At 44.9% G+C, this 17,349-nt stretch overlaps 1 protein-coding gene across 5 annotated transcripts in view; it reads right to left on the bottom strand.

The window, feature by feature from the left end:
• The window catches only part of nedd4l (NEDD4 like E3 ubiquitin protein ligase), a 640,458-nt gene that overhangs the window by 64,278 nt on the left and 558,831 nt on the right, over positions 1-17,349 (bottom strand). For all 5 annotated transcript variants that reach the window (XM_068031021.1, XM_068031043.1, XM_068031026.1 and 2 more), the window contains exon 19: positions 56-114. In XM_068031021.1, the coding sequence (XP_067887122.1) occupies positions 56-114 (59 nt within the window). The remainder of the gene's footprint in view (positions 1-55; positions 115-17,349) is intronic.

Genomic DNA, 17,349 nt, shown 5'->3' with positions numbered 1-17,349 from the left:
AAAATGAAAACGTGAAAACTGCAAAAAAACTGTCAATTTTTAACTGGTTACTTACAGGACCAGTAATAGCTGGATTTTGTAGTCTTGGATCCTCCCACTGTGTGATTTTCGTATCTGAGAGCACAACAGAACATTTCTTGCTATAAAATTTGAATTCTTATAAAACCAAATGGGCATTATGCTCTTCAAACATAATAGAAACAGCACTTGAGATACCCTAATTTAATTCTGTTCTTGCTGTTGATCTTTAACAAAATACTTCTTCATTAATGCAAGAATTATTAGGCAATTCTAGACGTCAATCCATATAAAATCAGAATAAAATAAAAAAGGCCCACCACTGCCTTCTCAAGGGCAACTTGGGATGGGAAATAAATGCCAGCCTTGCGAGCAACACCTATATCCCAAGAATGAATCGCTCATAATCTGGGAAGACGACAATACATTAACCAGTTCATGTGGTCACAGAACATACAAGTAAAGATATATTCAGTCAGATCCACGTCTATTGGGCTGGATTTTAACAAGCCTTTGATGGTGGGCTCCAATCAGAAATGGCCTGAGTACTGAAGTTGTGGCCCAACAAGAATACTGTACAGAATGATTATAACTTCTTCTGACTTATATTTAACTGTTTTGACTATATTGTTCAACTTGGATTACTGCTCTGCATTGATTGAACATGTTTAGCAAAGTCTAATATTCCTAGGTATCTTTCCACTTAATTCTTAGATATTTCAACATCATTCACGCGAGTACATATACCTTAAGCGTAGTCTTTGCACTCGTCTTCATACATTTGTTTCTGCCATTGATCGGCCCACATACATACTTGGCCTAACTTATTCTGCAATTTCGGAGCTACTGTCTAAATCCCACTGCATTCCAGTTTGGTATCATTGGTAAATTTGACCATATTGCATTGAGTTTAAGTCCAGGTTGAGTTATGTAAATGAGAAACAGTAATGGGAACACAATATTGAGCTCTGGGGAACCATCCCAACACAAATCCTCTAATGTGCACTCATTTCTGTCGAGCCTACAGGCATTTTCTTATCCATTCCTAGGCTTTACCCTGAAACCCCCAACTTTGAATTTGGCTGATTAACTTCTATGAGTACACTACATCTTAAGGCTTCCACATGCTACTCCGGAATTACTTTCTCCAATTCATCTAGAAAATTAGTCAGACATGAGCTTGCCCTTCTGAATCCATGTCAGCTACAGTTTACAATGTTATATAGTTGTGTGACTGCACTCTTCATAATCTATAATAATGTTGTTTTTTTGCCTGTCAGGACTGTTTTGATTGGTCTGTGGGTTGATTTGGTGGGTGGACCTTAGCACGTGAAGACATGTGGGGCATGTAGAGGACTGGAGCGGGTGACGGGTGTGTGGCTGCCAATGGTTCTGGTGGTGGCGGCAAAAACAGAGGAAGGCAAGGGTGTGACAGGAGATACGTAATATTTTATTACGCAGTCAAGGACATAACTAGGGGTGTATTATCTCTAAATCTATTTAACATACTGGGATCAACGCAATCCTGCCTATAGAGCATGGAACCCAAAATGCTTCAAACACAGTGTTTGAGTGTTACACCACTTTAAGTCATTCCCACTACTTATATAATCAATGAGAGTCCTATAACCACCCATTCCTCGCCACAGTTTGCATGTACAAAATCTATAACTGTACATGCAAATTGTTGGGGCTTTCACTATTCAAGTGAATAAGCTTTGACATGTCCATTGTCAAGCTATGTTGAAATTCCAGCGACAGTTTGAGATTTTATAGCCATCGTGAGCTTTGGTTTGCGGTAACCCTAGCTGGAGCGTGCGTTTCTGGGAGGGATGGAATGGATTGATGGGAGGGATGGAGATGGCAAGGGAGGGGTGGATATGGCAAGGGAGGGATGGGGATGGCAAGGGAGGGATGGAAGGAATGGGATGGGGAGGGAATGTGATGGGGATGGTATGAGAGGGATGGCATAGGAAGGATGAAATAGCATGGGATGGGATGGGGGATGGCTTGTGAGGGAGGGCATGGCATGGGAGGGGTGGATGAGCTGATGGAATTGGTTAAGTGTGGCAAAATGGACATTCCACTGCATCAACTTAGACTCAAGACTTGAATTATTCTGTGATTTGAGGATGTTGCATTTATAATGTTGCGACAGAACTTGAATCCTAAACAAGGTCTTTGCCAAGGAAAAAGATTGGCATTAGGAAGCTGTTTTCTTTGATGATAGCTGCTGAAATTATAACAGGCAGATTTCAAGGAAATAGAGTGTTTATGCTTTGAATTATATTGAGCCCATTAGATGTAAACCTGCCTTTTCAACTTGGGGGAAAACAATTCCCAATTAGACGTTGATATTCTATGACTGAAAACAAGTCACAAGGTCAGAATTTTCACAAGATTTGTATTTATATTCCTAGGCCTGTTTTACATATGGGCAGCTTTATGTAGCTTTTTCGAAAATGAGAAGTTTTGATTCTGCTCAAGTCTTTGGTGAAAGAATAACCAGAAATCCTATATTTGAAGAAGTACTGCTACAATAAGGATACCAATTTCACTGCAAATGTTTTGTGGGTCTCTGCTAGTCTTGATCATTTTATACTGAATGGAGGTGATACTGATGGGCCTTTTTGAAAACTAACACCACATTCCCCTGTTGTATTATTACCTCATCAGTGTCCAGTGGTTCCCTAATAATGGCCATCAATGCCTCACAAATGCCTTCCCTAGTATCTTTCAGCCCACTGGCATAAATACAATTTATCCTTGATTGATTTGAAACTTTTGTGTAGGACTTCAATCTCATTTACACTGATTTTGCTTTGTTATCTATGTTTCTGGAGGGCTTGTAAATCTCTACTTCCTCTATTCAAATGGAAGACATCAGACATTAAAAAAAACATAACTTTCATATAAACCAAGTATTCTCATTTCAGTTCCAGAATGAACTACATACATTCCAACTGTCCAAGTGTTCTCATTTCAGTATCACTTTGGTCTCCCTCTCAGAACACCTGGCGCATACTGCTGCTTCAGAGGATTCTGTGGGCAATTCTTTCAGCATTCTGTGGGCAATTCTCATGAGCACAGCCCTATGTGCCCACTGCATACAGTGCCTTGCAAATCACCTGGAGCAGCAGTAAAAGAGCCAAAGTGGCAGTGAAGGGAGGGTGGAGGAGGTGGGGTAAGAGGAGGAAAATGTCAGCATGAACTGCGGGTAAGAAAACATTAGGTGGAGAGAAATGAGACTGAACTGGTCAGTGGGGAGGGAGGGAGAAAGGGAGAGAGCTAGTCAGAATTGAGAGAAGGCAAAGGAGAACAGTGGCAACAAATGTAGGGTGAGAGGAAAGGAGTGGCAGAATGGACTGGATGTTTAATCAACATGTGAGGGGAAGTGTCTACTTGCCTGTGTTTGGAGATGAAAATCAGTACTGCCTCAGCACCACACATGAACATAAGAAACAGGAGTAGGAGTAGGCCAAAGAGCCCCTTGAGCCTGCTCTGCCATTCAATAAAATCATGGCTGATCTGATCTTGGCTTCAACTACCCTTTCCTGCCTGTTCCCAATAACTCTCCAGAGTTCAAGATTCTGTCTATCTCAGCCTTGAATATATTCAATGACCCAACCTTTTTAAAATTCATTCATGGGATGTGGGCGTCGTTGGCCCATCCCTAATTGCCCTTGAGAAACTGAGCGGCTTGCTAGGCCATTTCAGAGGGCATTTAAGAGTTAACCACATTGCTGTGGATCTAGAGTCACATGTAGGCCAGACCAGACCAGACAAGGACGGCAGATTTCCTTCCCTAAAGGACATTAGTGAACACTGCAACCACTGACAATGTTCACCATTAGATTAGCTTTTAATTCCAGATTTATTAACAGAATTCAAATTTCACCATCTGCTGTGGTGGGATTCAAACCCATGTCCCCAGAGCATTAGCCTGGGCCTCTGGATTACAAGTCCAGTGACATTAACACTACATCACCGCCTCCCCATTCTGAGGGGGAGAGAATTCCAAAGATTCATAACCCTCCAAGAGAAGAAATTCCTCCTCATCTCTGTCTTAAACGGGCGACCCCATATTCTGAAACTGTGCTCCCAATTCTAAATTTCCCCACAAGCGGATCATCTCAGCATCTACGCTATCAAGCCCCCTCAGAATTTTATATGTTTCAATAAGATCACCTCTCATCCTTTTTAACTCGAATGAGTATTGGCCCAACCTGCTCAACCTTTCCTGATGACATCCCCTTCATCCCTTCTTAAGTAAGGAGACCAAAACTTTACATAATACTGAAAGGTGTGGTCTCACCAATGCCCTGTACAGTTCTAGCAAGACTTCCCCACTTTTATACTCCAATCCCTTGCAATAAAGGCCAACATTCAATATGCCTACCTAATCAATTGCTGTACCTGCATGCTAACCTTTGAGTGATTTATGTACATCCAGATCCCTCTGTACAGCAGCACTGTGGTGTCTCTCCTTGAAATAATACTCTGCTTTTCGATTCTTCCTACCAAAGTGGGCAACGTCACACTTTCCCACATTATACACCATCTGCCAAATTTTTGCCCACTCACTCTTCATTGCTTTGCAGACCCTATCCTCCTTACAACCTGCTTGCCAAACTATCTTTGGCATCAGCAAATTTGGCGACAAAACACTCTGCCCCTTCATCCAAGTCATGAATATAAAGTTGAGGCCCCAGCACTGATCCCTGTGGCACTCAAAAAAATTCATTTATCCTGACACTGTTAGTTAGCCATTAGCCAATCTTCTATCCACGCGAATATATTACCCCCAACATCATGAGCTCTTATCTTGTGCTGTAGTAGGAAACTACAGGCCAGTTAGCTTAACATCTGTCTTAGGGAAAATGTTAGAAGCTATTATTAAAGACGTTATAGCAGGGCATTTAGAAAAATTCAAGGTAATCTGGCAGAGTCAATATGGTTTTGTGAAAGGGAAATCATGTTTAACCAATTTATTGGAGTTCTTTGAGAGAGTTACATGTGCTGTGGATAAAGGGGAACCGGTGGATGTACTGTACTTAGATTTCCAGAAGGCATTTGATAAGGTGCCACATCAAAGGTTATTGCAGAAAATAAAAGCTCATGGTGAAGGGGGTAACAGAATGACATGAACAGAAGATTGGTTCGCTAACAGGCAACAGAGAGCAGGCATAAATGGGTCATTTTCTGGTTTGCAAGATGTAACGAGTGGTGTGCCACAACTTTTTACAATTTACGTAAATGACCTAGATGAAGGGACTGGAGGTATGGTTGCTAAATTTGTTGATGACACCAAGATAGGTAGGAAAGTAACTTGTGAAGAGGACCTGGGGATATAGATAAGTTAAGTGAGTGGGCAAAGACTTGACAAATGGAGTATAATAGAGTCATAGAGTCGTACAGCATAGAAACAGGCCCTTCGGCCCACCGCGTCTTTGCCAACCATAATGCTTATCTATACTAATTCCACCTGCCTGCATTAATTCCATATCCCTCTGTGCCTTGCTCATTCAAGTTCCTGACCATCTACCCTATCTATGCCTCTCATAATTTTATATGCCTCTATTATGTCCCCTCTCAGCCTCCTTCGCTCTAGGGAAAACAGACTCAGCCGATCCAATCTCTCTATAACTCAAGCCCTCCAAACCAGACAACATCCTTGCGAATCTTTTCTGCACCCTCTCTAGCTTAATCACATTTTTCCTGTTGTGTGGCAACCAGAACTGCACAGAGTACTCCAAATGCGGCCTAACCAACGTTATGTACAACTGTAACATGACGTCCCAACTCTTGTACTCAATGCCTCGGCCGATGAAGGCAAGCATGCCATACGCCTTCTTCACCACCCTGTCTACCTGTGTTGCCACTTTCAGGGAATTATGTACTTGCACCCCAAGGTCTCTCTGCTCAACAATACTCCCCAGGGCCCTGCCATTCACTGTATATGTCCTGCCCTGGTTTAACTTCCCAAAATGCATCACTTCACACTTGTCTGCATTAAATTCCATTTTCCACTCCCTTGCCCACTTTCCCAGGTGATCTAAATCCTGTTGTAATCTTAGACAACCTTCTTGACTGTCCACTATACCACCAATTTTGGTGTCATCTGCAGACTTACTAACCATGCCCCCTACATTCACATCCAAGTCATTAATATATATGACAAACAACAGAGGGCCCAGCACCGATCCCTGTGGCACACCACTGGTCACCGGCCTCCAATCTGAAAAACAACTCTCCACTACCACCCTCTGTCTCCTATCACCAAGCCAATTTTGTATCCAATTAGCTAGCTCACCCTGGATCCCATGTGATCGAACCTTCTGGACCAGCCTATCATGAGGGACCTTGTCAAAGGCCTTGCTAAAGTCCATGTAGACAATGTCCACCGCCCTGCCCTCATCAATCCTCTTGGTCACCTCCTCGAAAAACTCAATCAAATTCGTGAGACATGATTTCCCATGCACAAAGCCATGCTGACTATCCCTAATCAGACCTTGCCTTTCCAAATGCATATAAATCCTGTCTCTCAGAAACCCTTCCAATAACTTTCCCACCACTGAGGTAAGGCTCACTGGCGTGCAGTTCCCTGGCTTATCCCTGCTGCCCTTCTTAAATAAAGGCACAAGTATAATGTGGGAAAGTGGGAAATTGTCCACTTTGGCAGGAAGAATAAAAAAGCATATTATCTAAATGGTGAGAGATTGCAGAGCTCTGAGATGCAGAGGGATCTGGGTGTCCTAATGCGTGAATCGCAAGAGGTTAGTCGGCAGGTACAGCACATAATTAGGAAAGCTAATAGAATGTTATCGTTTATCGCGAGGGGAACTGAATACAAAAGTAGGGAGGTTATGCTTCAGCCACACAGGGCATTGGTGAGACAACATTTGGAGTACTGTGTACAGTATTGGTCTCCTTATTTAAGGAAGGATGTAAATGCGTTGGAGGCAGTACAGAGAAGGTTTACTCGACTAATACCTCGAATGGGTGGGCTGTCTTATAAGGAAAGATTGGACAGGCTAGGTTTATATCTGCTGGAATTCAGAAGAGTAAGAGGCGGCTTGATTGAAACAAATAAGATCCTGAGGGGTCTTGAAAGGGTGGATGTGGAAAGGATGTTTTCCCTTGTGGGAGAATCTGGAACTAGGGGTCACTGTTTAAAAATAAGGGGTCACCCATTTAAGACCGAAATGAGGCGAAATTTTTTCTCTGAGGGTCGTGAGTCTTTGGAATTCTCTTCCTCAAAAGGCAGTGGAAGCAGAGTCTTTGAATATTTTTAAGGCAGAGGCAGAAAGGTTCTTGATAAGCAACGTGGCAATCTTTGTGTGGAGCCGGAGGACATAGGTGAGGTTTTAAATGATTACTTTTCATCAGTGTTCACTATGGAGAAGGACGATGTAGGTGCAGAGATCAGGGAGGGGGATTGTGATATACTTGAACACATTAGCATTGAAAGGGAGGAAATATTAGCTGCTTTAGCGGGCTTAAAAATGGATAAATCCCCAGGCCCAGATGAGTTGTATCCCAGGCTGCTATGTGAGGCAAGGGAGCAGCAGCTCTGACACAAATTTTCAAATCCTCTCTGGCCACAGAAGAGGTACCAGAGGACTGGAGGACAGCCAATGTGGTACCATTATTCAAGAAGGGTAGTAGGGATAAACCAGGTCATTACAGGCCAGTGAGTCTAACATCAGTGGTTGGGAAAATATTGGAAAAAATTCTGAGGGACAGGATAAATCTCCACTTGGAGAGGTAGGGATTAAGCAGGGATAGTCAGCATGGCTTTGTCAGGGGGAGATCATGTCTAACTAACTTGATTGAATTTTTCGAGGATGTGACTAGATGTGTCGATGAGGGTAAAGCAGTAGATGTAGTATACATGGATTTCAGTAAGGCTTTTGATAAGGTCCAGCATGGGAGATTGGTTAAGAAGGTAAGAGCCCATGGGATCCAGGGCAATTTGGCAAATTGGATCCAAAATTGGCTTAGTGGCAGGAGGCAGAGGGTAATGGTCGAAGGTTGTTTTTGCGATTGGAAGCCTGTGACCAGTGGTGTACCACAGGGATCGGTGCTGGAACCCTTGCTGTTTGTAGTGTACATTAATGATTTAGAAGTGAATATAGGAGGTATGATCAGTAAGTTCGCAGATGACATGAAAATTGGTGGTGTTGTAAATAGTGAGGAGGAAATCCTTAAATTACAGTGAGATATAGATGGGCTGGTAAAATGGACGGAGCAGTGGCAAATGGAATTTAATCCTGAAAAGTGTGAGGTAATGCATTTTGGGAGGACTAATAAGGCAAGGGAATGTACAATGGATGATAGGACCCTAGTAAGTACAGAGAATCAGAGGGACCTTGGTGTACTTTTCCATAGATCATTGAAGGCAGCAGCACAGGTAGATAAGGTGGTTAGGAAGGCATAAGGGATACTTGCCTTTATTAGCCGAGGCAGAGAATATAAGAGCAGGGAAGTTATGATGGAGCTTTATAAAACGCTAGTTAGGCCACAGCTGGAGTACTGTGTACAGTTCTGGTCACCACACTAAAGCAGAGATGTGATTGCACTGGAGAGCATGCAGAGGAGATTCACCAAGATGCTGCCTGGGCTGGAGCATTTAAGCTATGAAGAGAGACCGAAAGGCTAGGGTTGTTTTCCTTGGAGCAGAGAAGGCTGAGGTGGGACATGATTGAGGTGTACGAGATTATGAGGGGCATTGATAGGTTAGAGAGGAAGAAACTTTTTCCCTTAGCGGAGGAGATCAAGAACCAGGGGGCATAGATTTAGGATAGGGGGCAGGAAGGTTAGGACGGATTGGAGGAAAACTTTTTTCAACCAGAGGCTAGTTGGAATCTGGAACGCACTTCCTGAAGAGGTGGTGGAGGCAGGAACCCTCACAACATTTAAGAACTATTTAGATGAGCACTTGAAACGCCATCGCATACAAGGCTACGGGCCAAGTGCAGGAATATGGGATTAGAATAGTTGGGTGCACAGATGGCCGGCACAGACAAGGTGGGCCAAGGGCCTGTTTCAGTGCTGTATAACTCTATGACTCTAATGGGGTGGAAGGTTATCGGGGGTAGGTGGAATTGTGGAGTAATCAATTCAGCCATGAACTTATTGAATGGCGGACCAGGCTCGAAGGGCCGAGTGGCCTACTCCTGCTCCTAACTTGTATGTTCATATGTATGTATAAAACCATGTTGACTCTGCTTAATTGCATTATTATTTTCTATATATCTTTCTAATACTTCTTTAATAATGGATTCTAACATTTTCTCAATGACATATGTAAGGCTAACTGGCCTATGGCGTCCTGCTTTCTGTCTCCCTCCTTTCTTGAACAGAGGTTACATTTGCAGTTTTCCAATCCGCTGCGAAATTTCCAGAATCTAGGAAATTTTCGATGATTACAAACAATGCATCCATAATCGGTGCAGCTACTACTTTTAAGACCCTAGAATGCAGCTATCAGGTTTAGGCATTTGGCAACCTTTAGTCCCATTAATCTGTCCAGTACTTTTCATGAGTGATAGTGATTGTTTTATGTTCCTCCCTCCCTTTTGCCCTCTGATTTTCTACTCGTATTGAGATGCTTTTAGTGTCTTCTACTGTGAAGACAGACACAAAATATTGGTTCAAAATCTCTGCCATTTATTTATTTCCTATTATTAATTTCCCAGTCTCATACTCTAACGGACCAATGTTGACTTTCAGAACTCTTCTTTTATATTTTTGTAGAAGCACTTACTGTCTGCTTTTATATTTTTGCTAGTTTACTCTCAAACTATTTTTTTTTTATTCATTCATGGGATGTGGGCGTCACTGGCCAGGCCAGCATTTATTGCCCATCCCTAATTTCCCTTGAGAAGGTGCTGGTGAGCTGCCTTCTTGAACCGCTGCAGTCCATTTGGGGTAGGTATACCCACAGTGCTGTTAGGAAGGGAGTTCCATGATTTTGACCCAGCGACAGTGAAGGAACGGCGATATAGTTCCAAGTCAGGATGGTGTGTGACTTGGAGGGGAACTTGCAGGTGGTGGTGGTCCCATGTATTTGCTGCCCTTGTCCTTCTAATTGGTAGAGGTCGCGGGTTTGGAAGGTGCTGTCTAAGGAGCCTTGGTGCATTGCTGCAGTGCATCTTGTAGATGGTACACACTGCTGCCACTGTGCGTCGGTGGTGGAGGGAGTGAATGTTTGTAGATGGGGTGCCAATCAAGTGGGCTGCTTTGTCCTGGATGGTTTTGAGCTTCTTGAGTGTTGTTGGAGTTGCATCCCATCCAGGCAAGTGGAGAGTATTCCATCACACTCCTGACTTGTGCCTTGTAGATGGTGGATAGGCTTTGGGGAGTCAGGGGATGAGTTACTCGCCTCAGGATTCCTAGCCTCTGACCTGCTTTTGTAACCACGGTATTTATATGGCTACTCCAGTTCAGTTTCTGGTCAATGGTAACCCCTAGGATGTTGATAGTGGGGGATTCAGCGATGGTAATGCCATTGAATGTCAAGGGGAGATGGTTAGATTCTCTCTTGTTGGAGATGGTCATTGCCTGGCACTTGTTTGGCGCAAATGTTACTTGCCACTTATCAGCCCAATCCTGGATATTGTCCAGGTCTTGCTGCATTTCTACACGGACTGCTTCAGTATCTGAGGAGTCACGAATGGTGCTGAACATTGTGCAATCATCTGTGAACATCCCCACTTCTGACTTTATGATTGAAGGAAGGTCATTGATGAAGCAGCTGAAGATGGTTGGGCCTAGGACACTACCCTGAGGAACTCCTGCAGTGATGTCCTGGAGCTCAGATGGTTGACCTCCAACATCCACAACCATCTTCCTTTGCGCTAGGTATGACTCCAGCCAGCAAAGGGTTTTCCCCCTGATTCCCATTGACCTCAGTTTTGCTAGGGCTCCTCGATGCCATACTCGGTCAAATGCTGCCTTGATGTCAAGGCAGTCGCTCTCACCTCACCTCGAGTTCAGCCCTTTTGTCCATGTTTGAACCAAGGCTGTAATGAGGTCAGGAGCTGAGTGGCCCTGGCGGAATCCAAACTGAGCGTCACTGAGCAGGTTATTGCTAAGCAAGTGCTGCTTGATGGCACTGTTGATGACACCTTCCATCACTTTACTGATGATTGAGAGTAGGCTGATGGGGTGGTAATTGGTCGGGTTGGACTTGTCCTGCTTTTTGTGTACAGGTCATACCTGGGCAATTTTCCACATTGCAGGGTAGATGCCGGTGTTGTAGCTCTACTGGAACAGCTTGGCTAGGGGCACGGCAAGTTCTGGAGCACAGGTCTTCAGTACTATTGCCGGAATATTGTCAGGGCCCATAACTTTTGCAGTGTCCAGTGCCTTCAGTCGTTTCTTGATCTCACGCGGAGTGAATCGAATTGGCTGAAGTCTGGCATCTGTGATGCTGGGGACTTCAGGAGGAGGCCGAGATGGATCATAAACTCGGCACTTCTGGCTGAAGATCGTCGCAAATGCTTCAGCCTCACCTTTCGCACTGATATGCTGGGCTCCCCCATCATTGAGGATGGGGATATTTGTGGAGCCACCTCCTCCAGTTAGTTGTTTAATTGTCCACCACCATTCATGGCTGGATGTGGCAGGACTGCAGAGCTTAGATCTGATCCGTTGGTTATGGGATCGCTGATATTTGTCTATCGCATGCTGCTTACTCAGTTTGGCACGCAGATAGTCCTGTGTGCATTTTGGGGTATGCCTGGTGCTGGTCCTGGCATCCCCTCCTGCACTCTTCATTGAACTGGGGTTGGTCTCTTGGCTTGATGGTAATGGTACAGTGGAGGATATGCTGGGCCATGAGGTTACAGATTGTGGTTGAGTACAATTCTGCTGCTGCTGACGGCCCACAGCGCCTCATGGATGCCCAGTTTTGCATTGCTAGATCTGTTCGAAATCTATCCCATTTAGCACGGTGACAGTGCCACACAACACGATGGATGGTATCCTCAATGCGAAGGCGGGACGTTGTCTCCACAAGGACTGTGCAGTGATCATTCCTACCAATACAGTCATGGACAGAAGCATCTGCAGCAGGCAGATTGGTGAGAATGAGGTCAAGTATGTTTTTCCCTCGTGTTGGTTCCCCCACCACCTGCCGCAGACCCAGTCTCGCAGCTATGTCCTTTAGGACTCGGCCAGCTCGGTCAGTAGCGGTGCTACCGAGCCACTCTTGGTGATGGACATTGAGGTCCCCCACCCAGAGTACATTTTGTGCCCTTGCCACCCTCAGTGCTTCCTCCAAGTGGTGTTCAACATGGTGGAGTACTGAGTCATCAGCTGAGGGAGGGCGGTAGGTGGTAATCAGTAGGAGGTTACCTTGCCCATGTTTGACCTGATGCCATGAGACTTCATGGGGTCCGGAGTCGATGTTGAGGACTCCCAGTGCAACTCCCTCCCTACTGCATACCACTGTGCCACCACCTCTGCTGGGTCTGTCCTGCCGGTGGGACAGCTCATACCCAGGGATAGTGATTGCAGTGTTTGGGACATCGTCTGTAAGGTATGATTCCTTGAGTATGACTATGTCAGGTTGTTGCTTGACTAGTTTGTGGGACAGCTCTCCCAACTTTGGCACAAGCCCCCAGATGTTAGTAAGGAGGACTTTGCAGGGTCGACAGGGCTGGGCTTGCCGTTGTCGTTTCTGGTGCCTCGGTTGATGCCAGGTGGTCCGTCCAGTTTCATTCCTTTTTATTAACTTCATTGCGGTTAGATACAACTGAGTGGCTTGCTCGGCCATTTCAGAGGGCATGTAAGAGTCAACCACATTGCTGTGGGTCTGGAGTCACATGTAGGCCAGACCAGGTAAGGACAGCAGATTTCCTTCCCTAAAGGACATTAGTGAACCAGATGGGTTTTTACAACAATCGACAATGGTTTCATGGCCATCATTAGACTAGCTTTTAATTCCAGATTTATTAATTAAATTCAAATTCCACCTTCTGCTGTGGTGGGATTCGAACCCATGTCCCCAGAGAAATACCCTGGGTCTCTGGGTTACTAGTCCAGTGATAATACCACTACGCCACCGCCTACCCTATTTCCTATTTTCTCCCTCTTGAACACAAAACAAGAATTCCACTGTGAACTGTGATTGTGTTGGTGGCAGGGGAAAGAGTACAAACCCAAAAGCTAAGAGCTTTTTGGCAGGTTTTAAGTAAAAGAATAAAAAAGGCAAACAAGAAAGGAGCACAAGAATTCCAGTGCTAAATGAAGAAGGGAGAAAGTAAAAAAAAATGAAGAAAACGGAATGCAGATTGCAAGCTGAGTGTGGAGATTTGAGTTCGATGAGTGGCAAGTTTGGTGAAGGGGAAGGAGGTGCTCCATTTTTCTACTTTTTTAACCCTCCAGTATTTGGCTCTTATTTCAGTGCAGTGGAAGGAGCTGTTTGGTGAGTACCTGGTAAGCTATTCTACTTATAATAAATAGTCTGTAAAGTTAAGGTATGGCAGGGCAGCTCTGTCGAGTGGGATGTACAGCTTGTGGCATGTGGGAAGTCATGGTCGCACCAGGTATCCTGGACAAACACATCTGCAGGAAGTGTCACCGGCTGCAGAAGCTTGAGCTCTGGGTTTCAGAACTCGAGTGATGGCTGGAATCACTGTTGTGCATCCGCAAGGGGGAGGACTTTCTGGATAACACGTTTAGGGAGGTGGTCACACAGCAAGTTAGAAGCATGCGGCAGATAGGGAATGGGTGACCACCAGGCAGTCTAAGAGAACCAGGCAGGTGGTGCAGGAATCCCCTGATATGGTCTCACTCAATAATTGGTTTTCCAGTTTGGATACTGGTGAGGGAGATGGTCCCTCAGAAGAGTGCTGTCAGAGCCAAGTTTGCGGCACCACAGGTGGCTCAGCTACACAGAAGGAGAGGAAGAAGAGTAGAAGAGCAGTAGTGATAAGGGATTCGTTAGTTCGGGGAACAGACAGACATTTCTGTGGCAGTAAACATGACTCCATGATGGTGTGTTGCCTCCCTGGTGCCAGGGTCAAGGATGTCACGGAGCAGCTGCAGGACATTCTTCTGGGGGAGGGTGAACAGCCAGAAGTCATGGTCCACACTGGTACCAATGACATAGGTAAGAAGGGGGATGAGGTCCTGAAAGCAGATTTTAGGGAGCTAGGAAAGAGATTAAAAAGCAGGAACTCAAAAGCAGTGATCTCATGATTACTCCCAGTCTCACGTGCAAGTGAGCATAGGAATAGGAGAATTGAGTGATTGAACATGTGGCTGGAGAACTGATGTAGGAGGGAGGGTATCAGATTTCTGGGACATTGGCAACCAGTTCTGGGGCAGGTGGAACCTGTACAAAATGGACGAGTTGCATCTTAGCAGGACTGGGACGAATATCCTCGCAGGGAGGTACGCCAGTGCTGTTGGGGAGGGTTTAAACTAAATTGTCAGGGGTTGGGAAGCTGAGAGGGAGCTCAGATTGGAGGGAAACAAAACTGTTACTTGTCAAGGGTATGGAATCCAGGAGCAAGTATCAGACAGGAATGCCAAGGAGCACAGAATGCTGGGGGAGATAGATAGCACAAGAGTAGGGAATAGTAAGTTATTAGGTGAGGTCAGAATAAGGGAGAAAGTAATAATGTCTGAATCAGGATTAATGTGCATGTACGTGAATGCACGGAGTGTGGCTAATAAGACTGATGAGGTACAGGCGCAGATTGCCATGTGGAAATATGATGTTGTAGCTCTAACAGAGACCTGGCTTAAAGAAGGGTAGGACTGGGTGTTAAATATTCCTGGATACAAGGTGTTCAGCAAAGATAGGAAAGGGAAATAAGGGGAAGGGGTGGCAGTATTGAATAAGGAGAGCATTGCAGTGCTGAAGAAAAAGCATGCCCCAGATGGGTCGAAGACAGAATCAATTTGGCTCGAGCTAAGGAACAAAAAAGGTGCAGTTACATTGCTTGGTGTTGTCAAAAGGCCATCAGCTAGTGAGAAGAATGTGGAGGAACAAATTTTCAAGGAAATTACAGAGAGGTGCAAAAATTACAGGGTAGTTATAATGGGGGACTTTAATCATCCAAACATAGACTGGGATAATACTGTAAAGGGCAGTGAGGGGCCAGAGTTGCTAGACTGTGTTCAGGAAAATTTTCTACAACAGTATGTTGTTAGTCCAACAAGAAAGGAGCCACTGCTAGACCTGGTTCTTGGGAATGAGGTCGGCCAAGTGGATCAAGTATCAGTAGGAGAGCATTTAGGGGATAGTGATCATAGTATCATAAGGTTTAGGCTGACTATGGAAAAGGACAAAGAGAAATTTAGGGTAAGAATAATTAACTGGTGGAAGGCTAACTTCAATGGTGTAAGAATGCAGCTGCGGATAATAAAGTAGTCAAAAGCTGGCAGGAAAACCGGTAGGTGAACAATGGGCAACCTTGAAAGAAAAGATAGTTTGGGCACAGTCAAGGTATGTTCCCTCGAAGGGGAAAATTAGGGCAAACAAATCCAGAGCTCCCTGGATGAAAAAAGAGCTAGAAATTGAGATAAAGAAGAAAAAGTGTGCTCATGACAGATGCCAAGTAGAAAATACTATTGAGAACCAAGTTGAATATAGAAGGTCCAGAGGGGAAGTGAAAGAGCAAATAAGAGGCGCAAAGAGAGAGCATGAAAAGAGACTGGCAGCTAGCATTAAAGGAAATCCCAAAGTTTTCTATCAGCATAAAAATAGTAAAACGGTGGTAAAAGGAGGAGTGGAGCCAATTAGGGACCAGAAAGGGGATTTACAGATGGAGGCAGAGGGCATAACTGAGGTATTAAATGAATAAAAGCAAAATACTGCAGATGTTGGAAATTTGAAATAAAACCAGGAAGTGCTGGAAATACTCAGCAGGTCTGGCAGCATCTGTGGAGAAAGAAGCAAAGTTAATGTTTCAGTTCAGTAACCTTTCATCAGAACTGGCAAAGGTTAGAAATGTAATAGGTTTTGATCAAATAAAGTGGGGGTAGGGCAAAAGAGAACAAATGGGAACGTGTTGATAGGACAGTGGGTCACAGACAATAACTGACAAGGAGGTCATGAGGCAAAGACAAAGGGCGTGTTCATGGTATGGTGAAACACAAAGCGTTAGTGCAGACAGGGTGTTAAATGACAGAATTATGAAAGCCCTAGCCAAAAGCAAAACATGAAAAAAAATGGACAGGCACATGGTAAAAAAAAGTGTAATGTTGAAACAAACTAAAATAAAAATAAAAAAGTAAAACTAAAAAAAGAGGGCCAGTCATGCTCTGAAATTATTGAACTCAATGTTCAGTCAGGTAGGCTGTAGCATACCTAATCGGTAAATCAGGTGCTGTGCCTCGAGCTTGCGCTGATGTTCATGGGAACACTACAGCAATCCCAGGATAGAGATGTGGGCTTGACAGCAGGGGGTGTATTGAAATGGCAAGCGACAGGAAGCTTGGGGTCATGTTTTCGGACTGAGTGGAGCAAAGCGGTCACCCAATCTCAGTCTGGTCTCCCCAGTGTAGAGGAGACCGCATTGTGAGCAGCGAATACAGTATACTCAATTGAAAGAAGTACAAGTAAATCGCTGCTTCACCTGAAAGGAGCGTTTGGGGCCTTGGATAGTGAGGAAAGACAAGGTAAAAGGGCAGGTATTACATCTCCTGCGATTGCATGGGAAGGTGCAGTGGGAAGGGGAAGAGGTGTCGGCGGTAATGGAGGAGCGGACCAGGGTGTCGCGGAGGGAACGATCCCTTCAGAATGCTAACAGCGGAGGGGAGGGAAAGTGGTATCACACTGGACGTGGCGGAAATGGCGGAGGATGATCCTTTGGATGTGGAGGCTGGTTGGGTGGAAAGTGAGGACAAGAGGAACCCTGTCGTAGTCCTGGAAGGGAGGAGAAGGGGTGAGAGCAGAGGTACGGGAAACGGGCCGGACACGGTTGAGGGCCCTGTCAACCACAGTAGCGGGTATCCTCGGTTAAGAAAAAGGGACAGAGGCCCAACCAGTCCCCACCCACCACCACCCTCCTCCGCCTGGCTGAACTTGTTCTCACATTGAAAAACATCTCCTTCAACTCCACTCACTTCCTTCAAGTAAAACGTTTTGCTATGGGTACCCATATGGGTCCTATTTATGCCTGTCTTTTTGTGGGATATGTCGAACAATCCTTGTTCCAGTCCTACTCAGGCCCCCTCCCACAACGCTTTTTCCAGTACATTGATGACTGCATCGGTGCCATTTCCTGCTCCCACCCCAAACTGGAAAACTTCATCAACTTTGCTTCCAATTTCCACCCTTCTCTCACCTTTACATGGTCCATCTCCAAC

This window comes from Heterodontus francisci, chromosome 1, assembly GCF_036365525.1.
Source record: "Heterodontus francisci isolate sHetFra1 chromosome 1, sHetFra1.hap1, whole genome shotgun sequence".
Classification (NCBI taxonomy): domain Eukaryota; kingdom Metazoa; phylum Chordata; class Chondrichthyes; order Heterodontiformes; family Heterodontidae; genus Heterodontus; species Heterodontus francisci.
This window is presented reverse-complemented; position numbering and strand designations above follow the sequence as displayed.